This window comes from Meriones unguiculatus, chromosome 6 (assembly GCF_030254825.1).
Source record: "Meriones unguiculatus strain TT.TT164.6M chromosome 6, Bangor_MerUng_6.1, whole genome shotgun sequence".
Classification (NCBI taxonomy): Eukaryota; Metazoa; Chordata; class Mammalia; order Rodentia; family Muridae; genus Meriones; species Meriones unguiculatus.
Window position 1 is genome coordinate 72,343,518 of NC_083354.1, and position 22,008 is coordinate 72,365,525.

At 45.7% G+C, this 22,008-nt stretch overlaps 1 protein-coding gene across 1 annotated transcript in view; it reads right to left on the minus strand.

Moving 5' to 3' along the window:
- Window positions 1-21,218, minus strand: part of Map1b (microtubule associated protein 1B) — a 96,375-nt gene extending 75,157 nt beyond the window's left edge. Inside the window, exons 1-2 of the mRNA XM_021644124.2 lie at window positions 20,919-21,218; window positions 12,803-12,904 (exon numbers count right to left, since the gene is read on the minus strand). Coding sequence (XP_021499799.1) covers window positions 12,803-12,904; window positions 20,919-21,102 — 286 coding nt within the window. The 5' untranslated portion in view covers window positions 21,103-21,218. The remainder of the gene's footprint in view (window positions 1-12,802; window positions 12,905-20,918) is intronic.
- Window positions 21,219-22,008: the final 790 nt, after the last annotated feature.

Sequence of the window (22,008 nt, forward strand, 5' to 3'; positions counted from 1 at the left end):
TAGAAACAGCATCCATCATCCATCTTAAACATAAAAGAAAAAGACTTTTCCTGTTTTTGTGAGTTTCCCGGGACATCCCTTCACTTGTGCTTCTGAGCAGATCTGCTTCTTTGTCATACTCTAGACAGCACCACACCCTCCCCTCCTAACTCGGCAGTTTGAGATACATGTCTGTGTGACTGGTAAGTGCCTCCTCATCTTGATGGAGAATTAGTTCCCCAGGAGATCTGTATGGGGACCAGCTCTTTATTTATTCGTCACATTGTTATTAAACCTCATGTTTGACACAGTCCATACACTCCCCAAGCAAGCAATATGTACCAGGGGGAATGAACAGGTGAGTGGGCATAGTTGCATTTCTCATTTATCCAGGCAGGTTCTTCTGTTTTATTCCGAATGCCAAAGAACTCCACACAAACACAACTTTGCTTGACCCATTGGCTATGTTCATAGTTAACGGTTACGGCTACCTTTACATATAAAGGATTTTACCAAATATATGAATGGCTTTTTCACTATGGGTTGGTGATATTTTAAAAATCACAGAAGAGTAAATATAAAAGGAATCTTAGCAATAAAGTTTAGAAAACATTGGAGTTCATGAATTTATCCACAAGAGCACAGAGGTGATTAAAGCTTCAACTCAGGCCCACCAGTGAAGGGCTCTGCCCATTGCCTTCAGAACCTGGCTCTTTGTCACTTGTCTTTGTTCAGTTTCTGAAAGTTGATAGTTTATAAATAAATATCCTACACCTTAATGTTTAAAGGAAATGCATAACAAAGAAATTGCTTATAGTGTCAATAATGGCTGCAAGTTTTCATTTTTCTGATATAGCTTATTTTCCACTCTATAGTTTTTTGAGCCGGTGACACCTCATGACTCATCATCTTGCCCTTGTAGGCCTAGCTCCTGGCATCACCCTCTAAGGCTCTTTAGCGTAAAGCCTCTTTGTATCTGTGGTTAAAAGATAGCCACATTCCTTCTTACAAGTTTGTTGAAACTGGGAGAAGAACCGCATTGAAAAGTTAGAACCCTGAAAGGTTTTGATCTGAAATCTGCTCTATGATTAATTTAAGGTCTGTGGTCTCTCTTTTACTTACTCAAAGTATGTTTTTGTTTATTTCTTTTTTTTTTTAAATTGTAAATTGGAACTTTACTTGTTTTTTTTCTTGCTAACTAGTTTCAGTTTTTGTGAGGAGCCTGCATACCAGGCATGGAAAATCCATTTTCTGGGTAGAGTTTGCCAGTGTGCTAGCCTCACTGGTAGCGTCTAAGGATGGAATCCTATTTCAAGATGATCCTCACGGAGTGAGTTATTTTGACACATTATTTCATTTGTATTTATGTATTGGAATGATATTCTGAAGGCTCTAAATAATCTCTGCTCTATGTATGAAACAATAAAACGAAAAGTAGACAGGACATATCCAACTGACCATGATGTAAGGCTTATTTTAAAAACAAACACTGACCTCATGCTGGGTGTCTAAAAATAACCCACACCAATATTATTTGTTGAAAACATGGCTATGATTAGAGAGTAGAGAGACATGGTATTAAAAAAAATAAAAAGAAGAGAGGAAGAACAAGAGAGAAACAGATGATATGGATGTGTGTGTGTGAATGAAGACATGCACGAAAGCACAATGGATGGACAGGAGATAGGTGGGGCTGTTACTGTTTGCACATAGCACACTCCAGCAAAAAAACATTTTTTTCTCACAAGTAGGAGTGTATTCTAAGTCACAGTAAGAAGTATATTTTAGCAAGCACGTCAGCTAGTGACAGCTGATGATCACAACTGGCCCTGTGTGTTGTCACAGTAGAACGCGCTGCAGTCTCACGCCACTAGCAGTGCGCCGGTGTTTACGCCAGCATGGCCGGAAGCTCGAGATGCTTCACTACGCTGTCAAGGCATCCCCAAAGAGTGGGAGCTGCCCAGCTCCATGAGGAGCTTATAGACCCTCTGTTGCATATGTGGATGATCATTGTCTGAAACATGCTCATATGGGGCTCAACCATAATTTAAAGAGAAAAAGTAATATGCCCTCGCATGCTTGCACACACACACACACACACACACACACACTATGATCCATGGACATGTAAGTGACTGCAAAATGTAGCCTTAAAAATTATAAGATTTAAGGATATTTTGGGCAATAGGATCTTTAAAATAATTTCACTTTTCATTCCTTTCAGATCAGTGGTTCTCAGCCTGTGGGTAACGACCACTTTGGGGTCAAACTACCCTTACTATCAGATATCCTTCATATAGATATTTATATTATGATCCATAACAGTAGCAAAGTTACAGTTATGAAGTAGCAACAAAAATAATATTATGGGTGAAGGTCACCACAACATGAGTAATTGTATGAAAAGGTCGCAGCATTAGGAAGGCTGAGCACCACTACTCTAAATCTTGGCTGGATTTTGTGGTGAGTGGCTTTTTACGGGATTGTGTGATGGAGAAAAAGAACTGTGCTTTAAACATTACACTTCCACAGATGAGGCCCAGGAAGAAGGAAGGCGTGGCTGGGACTCAGGGCTTCCTCTTGAGTGAGAGGGCCTTTTGGCCCATGCTTCCGATGAATGACAATATTTACTTAAAGAGTGAACTTAAATAGAGAAAGATAAAGAAATCTCATCTCTGTCTCTCTTTCCGCTCTCATATCTCTAAACACATCCCTCTAGAAAGAAGGAATAATAAGTTTCCAAATCCATATTTACTAGAAATGGTCTAAATATATCTTAGGTTGATGTTTAAAACTGAGTCTAAGTGATTCTAAGTGAATTCTGAGAAGTTTGCTTTTAAAAACAACTGTCTCGTCGGATTTTAAAACTTGGAGAATAACCCCACAAGGAATTAGAAGCAGAACCTTTGAGTTCTAGCCACCACACTGTCATCTACATGCATTATCACCAACAATGCTACTATACACAAATCTTTTCCTTCACGTTTGAGCATGCTCTGTATGGTCTGCTGTCAACACACAATAATGTCATACAGAGTTTAATAAGTAAACTAAAATAAGCTTTTATAAAAAAGCTTGATCAAAATAGAGATGGGACAAATTGAGCCATGACCTTAAAGGTTTCATAGGCAAGCCAGGCAGCAGTGACACATGCAAAGGCAGAGGCAGGCGAATCTCAGAGTTTGAGGCAAGCGTGGTCTCCAGGACAGCCAAGGCTAAACAGGAAAATCCTGTCTTGAAAAACGAAAATAAGTAAGTAAGCAAATAAATAAATAAATAAATAAATAGGGTCTTGGATGCCAATAGCCAATCACAAGCCATATTACCATAAAAATCACTTTTCCATCTGGATAACCACGGCTTTCTGGTGATGATCACACATTGTTGGTAATAATCTGATCTGATCACAGCGCCCCAAGGGTATTCATATCTGCGTGTACTGACTTGTTAAATTATGCTGTGCTAATTGAAGGTTCACATGACAAGATATGCATAGCTGATCATGCTCATTAAAATGCAGGCCATTCTCAACTATGTACCACAAACCATGAGCCTAGGACTTTTAACACACTCAAATCAGGGTCAGTCCCAGACTTTATAGGCTGCAATCTTTCCGTCCCCTTCCAAACACTTGTAGCTAGTCTGAGGAGTAAGGCAGCACCAACATGCAAGCTCTTGTTTAAACGGGAAAAGACAATGCAGTTCCTTTCTATTGGGCACCGTGTAGATAGAACACCCACAAATTTGAATTTTGAAATACTTTCCTCACAGGTGTCCGCCACTGTGCAAACACAATTAAGATTTGTCTGGTTTGCACTTTCCACAGAGATGGGAAAAGGCAAGGGCCCAAAGTCCCCATCCTGGGAGGTCAGAGTCTAAGCGTCCTTAGGGGGTAGGTCTTTCCTGACTGACAGTCCTAGTAGATGGGACAGGCAGATTTTCTGAAAGAATTTTTGTTCATGGAACTTTTAAACTGGGTTTTAAAAATGGGTTAAATGGGCCAGGAGTGGTAGCACACGCCTTTCATCCCAGCACTCAGGAGGCAGAGGTAGGTGGATTTCTGTGAGTTTGAGGTCAGCCTGGTCTACAGCACAAGTTCCAGGACAGCCAGGGCTACACAGAGAACCCTGTTTAAGAACAACAAAAAACAACCAACCAAACAAAAACATACTAAGCTTAATGGCGGACAAGCCTGTAGTGTTTCGGTGCTGAGGCACTGTGGGAGCATTCATGGCGCCCTGGATTATAGAACCCGGAAGTGGTCTCAGCAGTCCCCTCCACCCTTTTACAAACTGTTTTCTGAAGAAGCCTGATCCACAGGGGAAGCGACTGGTCAAAATTTATAATCAGCTAATAAACTGAAGCAGTTTGTGCAGAGTAGATTATGGCAATGGGTAAGCATGCTACAGTGCCCCAACAGGTTTCACCACAGAATTCCTGTCCATTTTTTGACCACTTGCGAGTGTTGGGCAGAACATTTGCACGGCCTTTAAGCAGTTTATTTCTTTACTTGTTTCAGAAAAAGAAAGGACTCCACAACTTTTCAGAAAGCTCCAGGGCTGACAAGAGGCTTCTATGTGGCCAGAGACACTGCACAGGTCAGGCTCTCAGAGCCTCTGAGGAAGGGAGCAGCCCTGTCCTGCTTCGCCTGACAAAGGAGCTGGCCTTTTCCAAAGCGTCCATTCTACCTAGTCTGAGGGCAGTGAACTGGTTATTTCACATTTACCTCCATAGAACTACACTCTCTCACGATCACTCCTAGTGTCTCCCGATTCTTTCACTTCTTCAGCACTTAGAGATGAAGATCGGCTGGAAATTAAGCATCTACAACCAGCCAGAGTTCTGTTCTTGTCATTTCAGAGGTTGTGGATCCTTAAAAGAGCTATTTCCAAAAGTTAACTGAAAGTTAGCTCTACGACAAAATTTCAAACTAGGGAATACTTGAGTTTGGCTCCAAAATTTCCCAGACCACAAAGAGATTTCAATATCCATGTTCCAAATTGCAAAGATCATATATTTTGGAGCATACTCTATGTACATTGTTTTGTGTTTGTTTGTTTGTTTAGCATATCTTCAATGAAAAGAATTTACAGGGCTCTCTTACAAGTTCCTGATTTGCACACACTGTAAGCTTAGCTGTCTTGTTTATGAAAATAATTATAGCCAACTCTCAGGCTAGGATTTAGCAGCGAGTCATCTTATGCCTGCAGAGTTCCAAACCAAACTGGGTCTGTTGCATATGTTTTTAATGACAGGCTGCCTGACAATGGCACCATCTCAGGGGACAGACCATGAAATGTAAGGAGATTGTCTCCTTTCCAGTGGGTAAGACTAAAACTCTTTCTCTCTCTCTCACACACACAATGCATTAAACACGTAAGTGCTTGAACACCTTGTGGGCTCATGGGGCTTCAGACACCTGCACAAAATCTTTTCCCACTGACCTGAACCACTCAAATTCTGAATTTTGTACTGAGAAACCACTTGGAATTCTAGGTGAGCGAACAGTCACTCCTTATCTAAGCGGGCATCCAGTGTGCCCGCTGCCTCCAGCCCTCTCAGTACACCGGCTGCAGTTAGCAAGCAGCTTGCAGTGGTGTTTTGCAAGCACAGTTTTCCTGGTGAACGCTTGAAAGTGCTGTACCGACTTCACAAGATGGCCACAGAGCCGTCTGCCAGGAGAGTATTTTTCACCCAGGCAGCAGGGTATATTCCATGTTTGATCTGCTCTTAGTTTTTGTTTTATTTTTGCCAAATGTGTTTTTTTTTTCCTTCTGAATTTCATAAACCCAAAAGCAGCACTGTGAGGTGGGGCCTCAGGGCCAGGTGTTTGGCCCCGGTGAGTGGTCAGAGAGCTGAACACTCATAGCTAAGCTACTCCATCCCCCACTAGCCTGGTGGGGCTCCCACAGGAATCCATGAATCTGGGCCAGACACTCAATAGTGACTGTTCTCGTAACTACTGAAATCCCATTTTATCGAGGAAAGCGCCTGAAGAGCACAGGGCAGATGCAGGGCCTTTCCTCCCAGGCAGTCTTTAGGATGCTGGATTTTATCTCAGTCCCTCCAGAACATGCAGCAACGGTCAGAGGCAGACTCCTTCGGGTTTTTTAAGCTGAGCAGTAGTGCACGCAGGGCTCTGGGTGCTTGCTTCTAATCACTTGCTTCTCCTCTCAAAGCCCACATGGACGCTCTGGTTTTATTTCGTGGGAACATTCATCTCACTCGTCCTAAGAGCAGGCAGCGCACTAGGCCCTGGGAGAGTTTATTGAAGTCACGTTGCTGCTGTTTCATCCGCATTAGCTGCCCAGGGCCTTTGGCTCCATTCCCCAGGTTACTTCTTGCTTCCCCACGTGTCCCCAGGACCAAGGAAACACAACTTCACACACAATAGCGCTCACCCTCACACCACAGTGACAACACAAAAGCGGTGAGCCCCAGAGCATGATGTTTGGAGAAACTTGATCGTTGCCGAGGTAGCATTCAATTAGTCTTGGGTTGCTGCTGGGGGAGGAGTGCTGGTACCTGGGCAACCTTTGTCATCACAACCCAACCGGGGTCGGAACAATCAAAACATGGAACTCGTTAGGCTTGCCATCTTCACTCCTCGTCTTCAGGAATTAAGAGTAAAAATCTCTCTCTCTCTCTCTCTTTCTCTCTCTCTCTCTCTCTCTCTCACACACACACACACACACACTGTAAATTAAGGAAGCCTCTTCTCTGTAAAATAACTGTGAGTTTTAAAAGAATGAATGATGTCTTTTCACACCTAAATTATGAACAGTGGGGATGCCCTCCCCCACATTTCCCTTCACACCTCTTTGTTTACGGATAAGTACTCAGTACCATGATCCTGAGACTCCAGAAGCTTCACCCTTCATCTGCCACTCTCTCTAGCACATTACCACAAACGCAGGGTGTGGCCCACGAGGACCCAAAGGTGGACCGAGCAAGGGCGGAACTGGGTTCATCTCTGTGTGGTTCGTCACTGTTGGGGGTTTTTAAAACCTGACGAAAATCATGGGCACTTTAGTCCCTGAAAAGGGAGATAAAAAGCGTGGAGCCCGCCTGTGATGCCGCCCTTGTTGAGGAGTGACGGCAGCTGCTCTGGGCTGCACTTAGCTGGACTCAGTGGAAGGTCATTGGCATTCCCTGATGTGGCCCCTGAGCCCAGCAGCCCACTTCCTGACACTTCCCTGCCTGTGTCGGTCTGTGTGGAGTATCCACAGTGCCCATTAGGAACCGTTTGAGAGCCATTACTGTCGGCAGACTAAAACATCCTTTCTCCCCAGGTTAAAAAAAGGAAGAATAGCTATTTCTAGGTGGTCTGAATGAGCCACCATTAACTCCCTGAGGAATGAAGGTGCCTGTACATAGCAGTGACACGATGCTTTTTCCTTTATGTTGGCCTCACCTGTACCAGAAGAGGGAAATCGCCTAGTGTGTTCGGATGTGAATATAAAGAGCCCCCGAACTTTCAAAGCCGAGAGGCATGCAGGTCTCAGAGGAACCAAACCTGGGCTACACATACCATGAGGCTCTGAAAGGTTTAGCTTTCCGACTGTTGTGAAAATGGCAGGCTCTAAGCTGCAGTCTGAAGGGGAACAATGGGACAGAGGCAGGCAGAGCTGCCCTCCCTGCAAGCAGGCTACAGAGGCTTGAGGAGGAGGGTAGGGAGGAGGCTGAGGATTTGCATTAAAATACCTCTTTCTCACACAGGCACCATTTACCTCAAAGAGTATTAAAGAGAGGTCTGGTTATTTCATGAAAATAAGACTTGTCATTTTAACCTCAGAGTTCTTTCTGTCATCTTGAAAAAGGATGAGGGAGCCACTGTGGGCTTGGAGACAGGGACCCTACCCTGTGTATGAACCTAGGACAGGCAGCAGGACAAAGCCTGGCTTTCCTGAGAGCACAGTTCCCTGAGTGGTCAGTCCCTTGAACACAATAGCAGCATGATTTTGTGTGCTTTATTACCTAAAGGCTGAGAGCAAGGCTGAAAATATATCCATGGCTCCCCACTCTAAGGCAGTGATGTATTCTAAGCATACACGACTAAGCCATAATTATACAGGACTAGACCCAGAAATGGCAAACGCATCCTAAGAGCATTGTCACATTTTTTCTTACAACTCTGCAGGCAAATATTAGTTACGAGACCTCATCACACTAACGTGAAAGTGAGGAAAAGACCCTCCTGGCTGAAATTTAAAGGACTGGTTTTCATTCTCTACCTATACCAGTCTCTGGAAAGGATATTTCTAGCAGTCACTCAGCACAGACCTAAAGATACTCACCTGTGGTTTATTTATCTTTCATCCTGTACAGGAAAGGCACTAGTTCTCAAACAGAACAGCCCATGTACACATTTCAAAATCAATCCCAACTGTATGAGGGCTTCTGTGAATGTGGTCTAGTAGCTAGTGGTGATAAAACCAGTCACGGAGTGTAAATATGCCAAAGCTGTTCTATTTATTCAGCTGACTAAGAAAATAAACCACAGGAAATGTGAGTTTCTTCAAATTGGCAGAGACTCCAGTCGCTGGTGGCTGAAGAGAGAAGAGGAAGCGCTGGTGGGCTGGAGAGGATGAGGTTTGGAGGGATTGGGTCATCAGAGCAAGGGAAACAGCGAGGGCTCACCCCCACATCCCCATCCTTGTTTTCAGCATGGTAGGCCATGTTGCAAACGGTCTAACCTCTGCTCTGGCTCTATGCAAACGGTCTAACCTCTCTTGTGGCTCCACTCTTCAGTGTTCTAGCCCTACTGACTTCATTTTGCTCTGGTGCCCACAGAACTGAGAGCAGTGCTGAAAATATACCTATGACTAAACTCAAAGAATCTCACTGCCTCTTCACAAAAGGAGTAGCTACATGCCTTCTGGGAATGCCCTAGGCAGCTGCTTCTGAGGATCTTCTTTCATGTAAATTAAAAATTATTACAAGAAAGAAACCAGCCATGTATCTGAACTCGGTACTTCTCACAGACAAAAATAATCACCGCACATACAAGTCACACAGATTTTCCCTGTGAAGATGGGGGGTGGCTATTCATTTATATTTAGTTACCCCAGAAAATTGGTTTCAATGCATTTACATGTATTAATTCAATTGGTTGTCATCTAAACTATGTGAAATAGAAGTCAGCATTCTGATTCGCAAACATGGAATGTGAGACAGAAAATGTTTAAGTGTTCAGGATCATTCAGAAAAAGCCATGACAGGGTTAAAAACAAAGGTGGGGAGCAGGCTCCAGAATATGTAACTGCTACCTTGTGTTAATGGCAAGAAGCTGGGGTTATCAAAATTTTTAACTATTTTAACGAATAGATAAAAATGACAAAGTGAGAGAAAAGAGAAGATTGGCCTTTTGGGAAATGACTTTTTTTTTTTTTGTATGAGAGGGTGTTTTCCCATTACAGACAATCATAGACTTCCTTTGCTCTCAGAAGATAACTTCCCTTATAACTATAAGCAGGGTATACAGTTAGACCTAGGAAAGAAACAATAGAAATGGAAGTGAATTAATTCTATGCATCATGGCAAGCTTGAGCTTCCTCGGAAAGTCTTGTCCATTCTCACTCCTGGAGACCTGCAACAGTGACTCAGGTCCAACATCATTAAGGTATAAAAATCATACACACAAACAAAAGCTTTACGATGGCATGTGGATTCAGAGACAGAAGGGGAAATAACAGGTTGTTCTACGTGGCAACAGCTCAGCTGCTGAGCCCTCTCCTGAGTAAAAGATGAGACTGTTCTCTTGGGACCACTGTGCCTACCAGTCCAGCTTTCATGGGGCCGGAAAGCCTTGGTCAGGGGAAATCCACAGGCAATGAATGGGCTTGGTACACAGCAGGAGTGTGTACCAAGCGATCATGAAGCCAGTCCATGCTCGGCTGATTCGAGACGCCGGCATAGATGTCAGTGACTGTCCAATCCAAACATTTTAGAGCTTGCCAGCACTCTGCAGGACTTGAAGAGCTCTGGACTGATGTTCGGAAGAATCCCCACCGTGCCAACCCACCCGCCGTACAGAAGGCCACCAGCATCCCAGGTCCCACATGACTGTTCAGAGTGGTCTCCCACTGAGCCCCAAAGCCACACTACAAAGTCCAAACTGGTCCGGGAGTGACATCCTAGCCCCATCCACACGGTCTGCCCTTTGCAATTTAAGACGAGCACTCATTCATACATGGCCTCTGACTCCCAAAACCAATGAAAGAATTAACAATCAACATGAGCGTAGAGTAGATCTGATCACCACTGAGCCCTCGTCTACCTAGTCATGGATGATAACAAATATCCCGCTGTACTGCTACCAGCTAAAAAAAATCACCAAACCAAATCAACCAACCAATTAAAAAACAAAAAACAAAAAAGAAAAACATGTTTGATGCATAGGGCACAGGACTTCATGTCACTGACTGCTAAATGCCTCCTCCTCACCTAAGAACAGAAGTGTGACGTAGGTCATGACTCTTGGGTTACTCACCTTGCTCACCTTTCAGAGTATATGGCACATGCCAGTGCCAGGTTCCATTTAAATAGTTTTAAAGTGACTGAATGGCTTTTTTTTTTTTTTTTTAAGAACTCCATCACTTCTCTTATTCCTGGTCTCTAAGTAGACAGATTCTTGGAACTCTAATTCCACTATAAGGAGAGATACAACTCGACTTTTAGTGAGTTTCAAGGAGTGGGGGAGGGACCACTAGGCTTGAAGGCACTTAGAATGGGACCAGCTTTCTCCAGCTTGTTCAAGAAAGTTCACTAAAGGTTTCCTTGGACTTAAATTAAAATCTTGCGATCTTTGCCCAACCCAATCCACGTTCTTCCCCTTTGGCGTCTTTTAACCCTGAGATGCAATCTCAATTGTGCTTCTGTCATGGACAGTTTGGGGTCTTTGCCATCAACGAATTTTAGATTTTGCATTAGAGATTTTAGATTTGGCAGTTAAACATGTAAATGTCCCAAACTCCAAATCTCTAAAATCTAAGGCTTTTCTGGTCTCGAACATTTTAGATAAGGGCTACACAACCTGTAGCACAGTCTTGGTTAGAAAATTTCATGCCTTCACAGGGAAACCACTGCAAGGCTCTGCTCAGAGGGAAGTTGAGTTTTGCACTCTGGAGAGGGACAGTCCTAACATTAACTCATCCTAAAGCTGGCCAGAATGCTAAGGATGATGCTGCGTGCCCAGAAACCAGTCCCCAAACCCATCACCGAGCACTGCACTGATGCTCCTAGATAGGTGACCCATTCTTAGCAGGTGACAGACAGCAAGAGGAAGGAGGGACAGGGTATGGCAGGCTAACTCGGCAAACTGAAGAGCTTTCTCTTTCTAGTCTCCAAGAGTAGTTCAAGCTAAGCCTTTGGTCTGGAAAGAATTAACTCTTCAGCCATTTTTTTTTTTTGTTTGCAACCTTTCATTTTGCAATACACATTTGTCATCATAGAAAGGCAATCCAAATATGAATGTATACAATGAAAGCCACATGTTTACAAAAGAAAAGAAAAATGTCTTTCAAAACAGAAAGCCAAAACAACTACAGAGAAGTGACAGGCGCTTGGCATTTACTTGTTGAAACAAACATGCTTGTTGGCAAAGGGCACTTAGCTTTTGGGAGATGGTTACAGAGATTGCAAGACCTAAATGTAAAACACAGCAATGACCAGAGGAAACACCTTAAGCTGTAGCTAGTCTTTAGCAAATTGGAGCTGATGGCTTCCAGATAACCTCCCTCCAACGCCCACTCACCTCACCCACCATCTTCTCTACACATTCAGTTCTGTGCTTAAAAGCTACAGTTGAGGGTCATTGAACCATATATATTCTAGTCCCAAATTCTAAAGGAAAAACTGGGGAAGGTCCCACGGCCATATTACCGGGTTAAGAGTGACTCATGGAGGCACAGCCATTCCTCACAAATGGTTTCAAACCTCAAAACAGATGGGATTATGGAATATGATCTAGCACTCTAAGACAGCCCAACCTTCATCCCTGATGTCTGTTAATGCCAGTAAGAACTCAGAGAACAGAAGCATATAGACAGGAAACTTTTGATTTACCTAAGATTCACATGATGGTCAAGAAATATAATGTAATATCGTTTCAGTGCCAACCCTTTTGAGGGACACACCTGGGTTTAGGGAGTTCACAAGCCAGAAACTGTTCTGTAATGGCCAAATGGGACCAGATGGGAGAAATGCTCAGCTCACAAAGGAAGATCCGAATCCGCATAAGCGGCACCAAAACTCAGAGATGTGGGCGGGGCACATTCTCACAGAGCGCGCTGTCAGGGAACAACTTCGCATATGACCACTGTCTGTGTCCTTACCTTTGCTTCTCCCGTTGCGTTCTTTTCTATTCTGAAAGAAAGGCTATTATCACAGCAGTCTGGGACATCAGGCTCTTCCCCACACTAAGGAAAATCTTGTGAACTGAAAAACATCTTTTGTGTCTGAAATACCATGTGTCCTTTTTCTTTCTAGAGAAGGGAGTTGGAGGAAGTAGGAGCACCCAATCTGTACTCATAGCTTTGAGTAAAAGTAATATTGAAGTAGCCTGTAATCCCTTGAGGTCTGACAGAGTACACTGAAACCAAAAGGGAAAATAACCTGGACTTTAAAACCTCTCACTAAGCATTCACACCATAAATAACCCACTTTCTCAGGCAGTGGCTAAAGTCATTGATACAAATACAAAGAGCTTTCTAGCAACAACAGGAAGTTTGTTGTTGGTTACATTCCAGGCAATACTCTGACAGCGAAAGGTCACTGCCCTCATCCTTTCAGGTTCTAGGCTAACACTGAACAAAAGCCTCACCTGGAACTTCCGGAGAGAATCTTGCAGAATGTCGAGATACAAAAAGTTTGAGTTCTTGGTCCAAGTTGCATTCAATCAGGTTTGTGTCCCATGATCGGATCCCTGTGGAGGAAGAGGAAGACAGTTGGCAGGCTTCCAGTGAGTCATCTCACACAGGTTTGGAAAGTGTCCCTACAAATGTTTTACAGGCCTTTTTCTGGAGGGCTCCTTGGCTGGCAGTGGATGCCCACAAATGGAAAAAGGGAGGCCCTTCTACTGGGACCCCAAGGAGGGGTAACTAACACTGGGGCTGAAGTTCTGCCCTTCATGAAACATAAATGCAGCACTCCTGGAGGGTGGGGAAATAGTTCTTAGGGGAACAGCAGAATCAAGGAAGAAGAGGGAGGGCAGAGATGGCAGAGTTAGCTAAGAGGCCCCAGGCTAGCACCAGCGTCCTCGGGCTCCACCACTAGGCTGCCAGGGTCTGAAACAGGTGGGATGGACATCTGCCATTCAAGCCAGGGTCTCTGTTTCTCGAAGGATGCTCTTGCTGTGTGCTTGTGTGGTTTCTTTCTTTTACTCATTTTTGACTTTGGTTTCTCAATCCAAACTTGTGTGATCTTTGATAAGTAGAAAGAACTCAAGATTTGGCCTAGTAGTTCTACCAGTCATTTATTTTATCTAATCAACTTATCAGGGAGTGTTTTTATTCAATTGTGGATTGTACTGAATATTTTTTATCCAGAAGCAGAAAAAAAGGCAACTTTTTATAGTTGATAAAACTCTGATGGATCTGAGAATGGGCATGACCATCCTTGCACTAGGCTGGAGGGAGCCATCAGGGGCCAGAATGACCCACAACCAAGAGGTTGGTGGTTTCTGATACTGGGCATACTTCCCAGGTTCTTCTTTACTCCTTCCTCCCCCTCCTCATCCCAAAGGAGAGGCCTCAGAGGGAAAACAGAGAGCATCATGTTAGGAGAACCCTGGCTAGAAGCCAGGAAGAGCTGTGAGCCGCAGGGCCCCGACAGCGTGTGTGTGTGTGTGTGTGTGTGTGTGTGTGCACGTGCTCATGTGTGCACTTAGGCCTTCCCCATCAGATTGCTCGTGATGAAGCCAGTACATGGTGCCACAAGTGTGTACACTGATGTAAGCACCCTCCACTGGCAAGGACCAGTTTCTGAAGCAACGAATACTGATTCAGCCAACTCCTAAGCGAGGGACTTGAGCCCTTAGGTGTAACTCTGCAAGTGAACTATCTTTAACCAAAAGGTCAGTAACTGACTGACTGGTTAGTATTTGTGCCATCAACCTACAGAGTTTAAATGGCAGTGCATGAAGCCCATCTCTAAATCCTTAATGTATGCCTGTTTACCACCATTTACAACTGATTCAATGTTCTTATCTTAGGAATAATCGTGTGCATTGAACATACAGTAAAGATGTGTAACATATTTCTTAATTATATGAATATCTTGATTAAAGATATATTAAATACATCTTTTAAAAGATTGTAGGGCTGGAGAGATTGCTCAGAGGTTAAGAACACTGGCTGTTCTTCCAAAGGTCCTGAGTTCAATTCCCAGCAACCCAGAAGGTGGAGGCTCACAACCTTCTGTAGTGAAATCTGGTGTGCAGGTACATATGCAGGCAGAATGCTGTATAAATAATAAATAAATAAATCTTAAAGAAAAAGATTGTAGAGTTCACTGTGCATGCAAAGATATCCTCAAATTCATTCTTTCTCTTTCATGCTCATTTTTATTTCATTTATCTATTTATTTATTTATTTATCTATCTGTTTATTTATTTATTTTGAGACAGGGTCTTACTACATAGCCAAACCAGCCTACAACATACTGGCCTTGAAATTGTAATTCTGATGCCTGAGCTTCTAGATTGTTGGACAAAGACCTTTTCCACTGGAGGAACATTCTCAAAGAGCTGTATGCCCCTTAGACAGAGAAAGAATTTCTCATAGGAATAGAGGGAAGCATTCAGATAAGAAAGAGTTAACATTCCTAAGGAGAGGCTAAATTATAAGGGAAAATTTTATGAGTCTCCCTGGAAACATTAAATGGCCTCAGTTTGCATTTGTGCTAATGGAATATTTAAATTTTAACAAGAAAGGCATGTTGAGAGTTTGTGGGTCTTTTTAGTAGAGAAATGATAAATGGCTTCTTTTTGTTCCCTGCAGAGCTTGACAGGTTGAGAGGTCTGAATTCATTAGAATATTTTACTTCAACATATACACTCTATACTAGCCTCGTGCAGAAAGCCATTGAGTTCCTGTCTGAGTGGCTTAATTGGAACCATTGATGGAGCTCCACTTTGTCTTCGGCTTGTCAGGCCGGGTCAATAAGCTAATAATGAGACATATGTATTTAAATTAAATTCATACTATTTCTCCATCTTTGTTCGGAGTAGCATCTAAATGGCCACATGATTTGAGTGACTGCGTCTGGGGCGAGGTACCCGCTTGCTCTTGCACTGTTGTTTCTCATTTCCCCTTGTCACGACGCAAGTGGCGGAACACTCCTTGTGTGTCCATTTACGTATTTTTACATATATAATTTGACCATAGGAAAAAATGCTAGGCTTTAAGAAAGCCATCGAGTTAATTTTTAAATTAAGCCAGTAGACAGCTGAGAAAAATAACTTCCTGTGTGTAAACTCCCAATGAAAGTAAAAATTCAGGGTTCTCTGTTTCTAAGCTAGCAGTTTTCAGCCTAAGCGTTTCTTAACGATGAGCAAACACGGCTGCAATTTATAAAATAAAGATTATATGGACTTCCTGGTTACTGTAGTTGGGAATGAACATTTTGCAGCATTATCAGTTTTAGAAAGAAAACACTTTAGTAATGCTTGGTGACCGATTTTTAGCAAGTTTCCATATCTTCCCTTCATGTCTGAGAGCCAATGCTGGATCCCCGATGCTGATGAGCCAGCCCTTCCCACAGTCTTCCTCTGGACTCCACAGCCAGAGAGAATTCTGAAAGAGGTCCTGAGAGAGGTTCTGAAGCAGGAGAAACATGCCATGCTCCTGACCCTTTCTTTCTGATGATCCCCATATCGGAAGGACAAGTTCTTGATTGAAGCTTTGCTTCTGTAGCCAGTAAGGGCTTTGTCCTTACTGGATTACCCAGGGACTAACTGGAGCAGCTGGAGGTAGGAAACCTCTGTGTTTCAAGTGCCTGGGTGGACTGGTTCAAGGGGCATCTGGCACCACAAAATGCTCCAGGCTGCTCCAAGATTCTGGCTCAGCCCGGGAGGCAGGCACTGTCACTGTGTCCATCCCAGGTGAAGAGGAGGCTTCAGAATGTATTTTCTTTTCAGTTCTCTCACCCCATGTGGTAGCGGTGCACAAAGGAGCCAGCAAGCACATGGTTTTTGACAGAAGGGAAAGGGCATTTCAGAGCAGGTTGGGGTACAGAAGGAAGAGGAGCCTTATACCCTGGCTCCCCTACAGGGCTGCAGGATGGATTACACAAAGTTTACTCTCATCTTGCAAGAACTTTTGGTTTAATAAAGCCAAAAAGGAAAACCAAAAAGGACTTCTTTAACGGATGAAAACTGCATACTTCTAAGAAAGCGGCAGCCCAAAGAAAGAAAAAAGCTGAATGGACCACACTGCCCGCCAATGCCCAGAGGGTCCATGTGAAAGTTACCTGGGCCCTTTGCAAGTTATTTTCCTCAATGGGCCCAATTTAATTGTTCCCTTTGAGAAACAGGCTTTTGAATATTTCTTGTAAATATCTGAATGGTCAGATCCTGTGATTCTATTTGGAAAATGACACTAAAAGGTGACCTGGACTGAGGATAGAGGCATAAACCAGAGAAGCAACTAAAAAGAAAACCCTAAGCAGGTCTTTAGAGAAAAGGTTTCCCAGTTTTCCTTTGACTTAACCTTTGCTTTTCTCTTTACAAAGCCGGTAACTGAGTCTTTGTCACATATTCGTGTATAATGCAAACAATATCATTCACGGACAACACAACATTTCAAAGCACTAACAGTAAAAAACTAAGGCCTAAGATAACATCTTAGATTAAAAGCAAATAGTGATTTATAAGGATTTATTTCTTAATCTAAGAGTTAGAAATGACTTTGAAAAGCTAGCTCTAAGGGAAGATTTACAATAAAGCATTGATTTAATGACCCTCCATTTGGGGGTTTCAGCTTGGATCACAGAGCCCTTAGTAGGCAGCACAAGCCAGAATCCATCTGCCTTCTGACTTCGGAAGTGTGTAAAGACAAATACAACAAACGTAACACATTCTAGCATCTCTTCAACTCCTACCATATATAGTTTTCACTCCCCCCCCCCCCTTGCTAGAAGAAAATGAAAATTGAATCCCAAAGCCTTTCTGGATTCTTCATTTCTTGCCTATAATTTTGGACAGAGCGTATTCAGTAAAGCTTCATCAGACTATGACAATGTAACTAGCTCAACTCACACGCATCTACCTTCTCATTAGCATACCTTGCTTATTTCCTATGTGACTTGGACAGACAGCTGCCTTCTAACTATAATTGAAAGCATCAGACTGACACTTAACATTTGGTTTCTTAAAAAAAAAAAGGCACAAAAACTCACTGCACCATGCTTTAAAATTCAGTTTGATGGGTATTGCTGTATAGAGCCTAGATACTAAAATATACCTAACTGCCAGCACTTTGCTAAATATAAAAATATCAGGCTAACTCCCCATTGGGGCTAATTAGGGAGGGACAAATGAATCAGTTTGTGGCAGCCACTATGGTCTGGAATCAAGTCCTATATAACTACATCAGGATAGCTGGACCAGTGCAAGGAGGCACTATTGTTTGAAGCTCTGGAGAAGAAATGACACAGCTGAGGAAGTAAGAGTGACCATTTTTCTTCCTTAGCCTCAAGAAGCACTTAGCCTCCACACTGGGGTGTTTCAGGCCTGTTGATTTACTGCATTATCTACCATCACTCTGCAGGGTTCTTTTTTTTTTTTTTTTTTCTGCCTTTCTAGAGTGCTCTGGGTAATCAATCAGATGGCAAATATGCCGGTCTCCAGGGTCTCCAAATGCACAGTGCCCGAGTTTGGATGGGAAAGGAAGAGGAAATAAGAAAGGCTAACAAATGAGAGAAGCTGTTTTCCCAGCCTGCAGGCAGCTCATCAGAGCTGAGCCTCCTGGAGCAGCTTCATCTTCCTTCACACGACATAGCCCACAGGCACCAGCAACAATAGCGGGGCACGGTAGTGACCTCTGGAGGAGGCCCAGCTGGGATCTGCCAGCTGAAGCAGCAGTGTGGCAAGCCAAGGAAACGCAGCCTGCCCACCCTGTTGCTAAGTCATCTCAGGCTGTCTGAAAAGCTGGGGAAGCAGGATTTTCACTCTCCTTGAAAAGCCGGGCAGTGTGCGCGGCATCCGAGATCCCTGGACCCAGGAGAGCGCTCCCTGGAGGATCAGCAACATCTGTCACTGCCCTGAAGGAAACGGCTGGGCTCACACACTTGGTTGATTCTTAACGAGATCGATACAACCATTTCAGAGATCCATGCAAGAAACCTGACCAAATTAGGAAATTAAAAGTCAGAAAAGCACGGTGATTGCAAAGTGAACGTTGGGTGGGCGGGTGGGGCGACGTGGATCATAGTGATGGCTATTTCTTAGCTTTACAACACAGGTGTGCTCACTTTGTGAAAATTCGGCGAACCGTTTGCCTATGGTGTTTGTGCCTTTTCCTCTCTTTCTCTCTCTCAAATACTTATATCGAATCCTTTATAAAAATTTATTTTTAGTGTTAGGAAGACAAATCTGGATTTTAGCACTAAAATGCTACCAGTGTCAAGAGGAGTAAAGACTGGACGAACACCACCGAATTCCTCGGCTGCATCTATTTTCTCCTTACAGAAAGAGGATTGAATAAAGCCTGGGGCAGAGCACCTTAGCGGCGATCAAACGCTGTGGCAACAAAGCAGGGAGATAATTGTGGTTGCAAGGTGACGGCTGAGCCGCCTCCCTGCACCACGAGCTGCCCACAAGTGGACAACTGTACAAAGACAAGCTCTGAAGCTCTGTCATCGTGACCCGGTCAGGCAAGCGGTGACGCTGCGGCACCGGTTCTCCAGTCACCGCTTCGCAACGTGACCTTGAGTCTGTCTCTCACCCTTCCTGCCTTCCTTCAGTCCCCAGCCTTTGAAAATGGGCGTGATGATCCCTCTCCTGGCACCACAATGGGTGATCCAGAAAATTCTGGAGCTGAAAAAGCACTTCTTAACGTATTAATTATTTCCCGGAAATAATACGCTAAAAAGGCTTCAAAAACATCCAGTCATTAATTCCCACAATAGCCACACCCAAAGTCTGCACGTGTGAGTTTTTCCAAGGTGGAAAAAAAAATGTGCAAATAAACTAAGTTGAGAAGCATTTGATCAAAGGCCCGTAGTGTGAAAATGAAGGTTTACTGGGTCGTTCAGAAAAAGCGTTGCACTTCTGAAATCTCTTATTCTTGATTTTTTTTTTTTTCCGAATGAAAATCACGTCTGGCTTTCTGTTCACTTTTTTTTTTTTCTTCTGAAAGGGAAAATCCGTGCTTTAAAGTTAAACAAAAGAACCGGTCTGCAACTCCAGTCCCCACCCTGCCTTTTGTTCTAGGGACAAGTGGCCATTTCCAAATGCAGAGGCAGGTGACAAGCTTTTGTTTATTTATTTATTCATCTAAACCAAAATCATTTCATCCATCTTTATTGGCGTGAAAGAGAGAGGGAAAAGAGGGCTGCGTGAACGCCCTTTGTCCGCCTCGGGCTGCCGTAGAGACCGCAGTGCGGACTGCACCACGCCCACCAGCCGGTGTCTCCTGGCAGAGGCGTTTCAGCACCACCCCGAGAGAATAGAGCGCTCGGGCTGGTGCTGCTGTGCGGAGACCCCGGGCCCTCTGGCAGGGATGGAGGGAAGGGAGGGATGCCGAGGGCGCCGGAATAAGGCAGGGGCCAGAGCTGCCCACCGGGGCGGGGGGCGCAACAAAGCCGCGCACAGCCAAGGTGGGCGCGAGGCCCCCCCACGGCCGGAGCGCGGGCAGAGCGAGCTCGGCGCCAGCCGGGGGCGCCGCAGTGCGGGGGCAGGTGCGGCTGCCCAGCGCGGGCACTGCGGCAGGCCGGGTGGGGCTGAAAGGGCGGGTCGATCGCTGCCCGCCCGAGGCTGTGTCCTCCCGGACCCCTCCCAGCCCCGCCCAGGGTTCCCCGGGAACCGCTATTCGGGCTCTGCAGAGCCCGTCCCCGGTGCGCGCAGCAGCCCAGGAGCGGGCCCTACCCTGCCACCCCCTCCTCCCATTCAAACCACAGCTCTCGAAGCTGAGACTTTTCCGAGAAGCCCAACCAGCAACCTGGGGGCCCCATTGTCCTTTCCGAAAGCTGCAGCCTGGACCTCAGGGGCAGAAGCGAGGCCGGGCTTCGTCTGGGAACAGAGCGCGGACGGGTTCCACGCCTGTCTCCTTGGGGGTGGGGGTGGGGGGCCGGGCGTGGCCCTAGGACTAGCCTAGTCATTCCCGGGAAAGAACGGACGGATCGGGAAGTTTTAAGTCAGAAAAGGCATTCTCCATTCTCAGATGCGTGCGTGGTGTGTGTGTGTGTGTGTGTGTGTGTGTGTGTGTGTGTGTGTGTCGGGGGCGGGGGGCATGAGGCGGCTATTAAGGATGATTCCCATGCGGGCCTTGGCACATGGTGTTTCGACCCCAGATTTTCGAGGAGAGGGAGGAGGTCTCAGCCTTTGGCTGGGGCGAGATCGCAGCCGAGAAGGCGCCGTTCCGCCAGGTCCACCCCACCCTTTCTCCGCCTGCAGTTGCGGTTTTATTATGGCCTCCGCTCCCCTGACACCTGCATTTCACTGAGCACGAGAGGAGGTGGCCAGGTCGGCGGTGGCCACGGACCCGGACAGGTGACCCACCCTCAGGGCTATGAAAGATTCTCTCTCTGGATCTCAAATAGAATAATTTGGAAATTAGCTCAGGGAAAAAAAAAAAAAGAGTCCAGATGGAGTGTGGGAGGTGGCCTGGAGAGGCGTGGGTGCGGGGCGTGCGGGAGAACAAGGTGGCCATCGCGCCCTGGGTGGGGTCGTGCTGGCGCGTGTCCCCACGCACGTCCCCGGGGGCCTCGGGACCGCTTACCCAGCTCGATGTTGCCGATGGCACGCCTCAGGTGCTCCTCGGTCACCGTCTCGCCGACCACCACCAGCAAGTAGAACTTGCTGTCTAGGAAGCGGTGTGACAGGCTGGGCGAGGTGGATGCCGCCGGGTTGGCGGTGCTGCCGGATGGCTCTGGCTCGGTGGCTTCCACCACCACGGTCGCCATCCTGCCGGCCCTGCTAAAGCCTGGGCGAAGTGTTCCTCTCAAGCCGCTCCTCTGCTCTGCGGCAGGAGAAAGGATTATCTCCGAAGGTGCTGTCTCCGCTCCGCCCCCTGCGTCCCCCCTCCTCCCGGCGCGCGCCGCCTCCCCCTCCGCCCTCTCCCTGCGCGGAAGAGAGGAGCGGGGAGTGAGAGGCCGGGAGGCGGTGCCGTTTATATGGAGACTAGGCTAGGAGCCTGGGAGGAAGAGGAGGAGGAAAGGACCACCCGGCACATCCTCGTGGTGGCTGCCTCCACTCCTCCAGCCCTTGGCCCAGGGCTGATGTCATCTGCAGCAAATCATTTCGCCGGCGGCCCGGAAGCTGGAGGGACGAGGTGTGTGGACAATGGTCTGGGCAGGGCCAGGAGCCAGGCTCTGGGGGACCCGAAGAACTGTGCTGTAGCCCCGAGGCGGGTGGGCATCACCACCCTCACGTACGCACAGCTTTCTTGCCCCAAACCCTCAACTGTGCTGTGCCGGAGAGTGGGAATGACTTCCCGTTTCACAGTGGGAGTACGTCCTGAGTCTGACTGCACATCATCTGTCCTCTGCCAGAGTCCCATCCACGTGAAGTCGGGATTTGAGTAGCCGTGGCAGTCCTAGTGGGCACTGGGTGAGGGTACCCCACCCAAAAGCACGAACCTGTCTTTTTGACCTTGTAGATTTAGAAAAGCGTTTTTGTCAGTTCCCCCCCCCCAACAACAAGAATATTTTTCACCTTCACTTAACAGATACTTTGCAAGACCTAAGCCTGATTTGTTCAGACTGTGGAGTCTAGTCTGGAAGGACAAATGCTGAAAAAGAACTGGCCTCTGGTGCTCATGGGAAATGAATGAGAAGAGGCAGACCTATTATGTTAGATACAGATTTCTT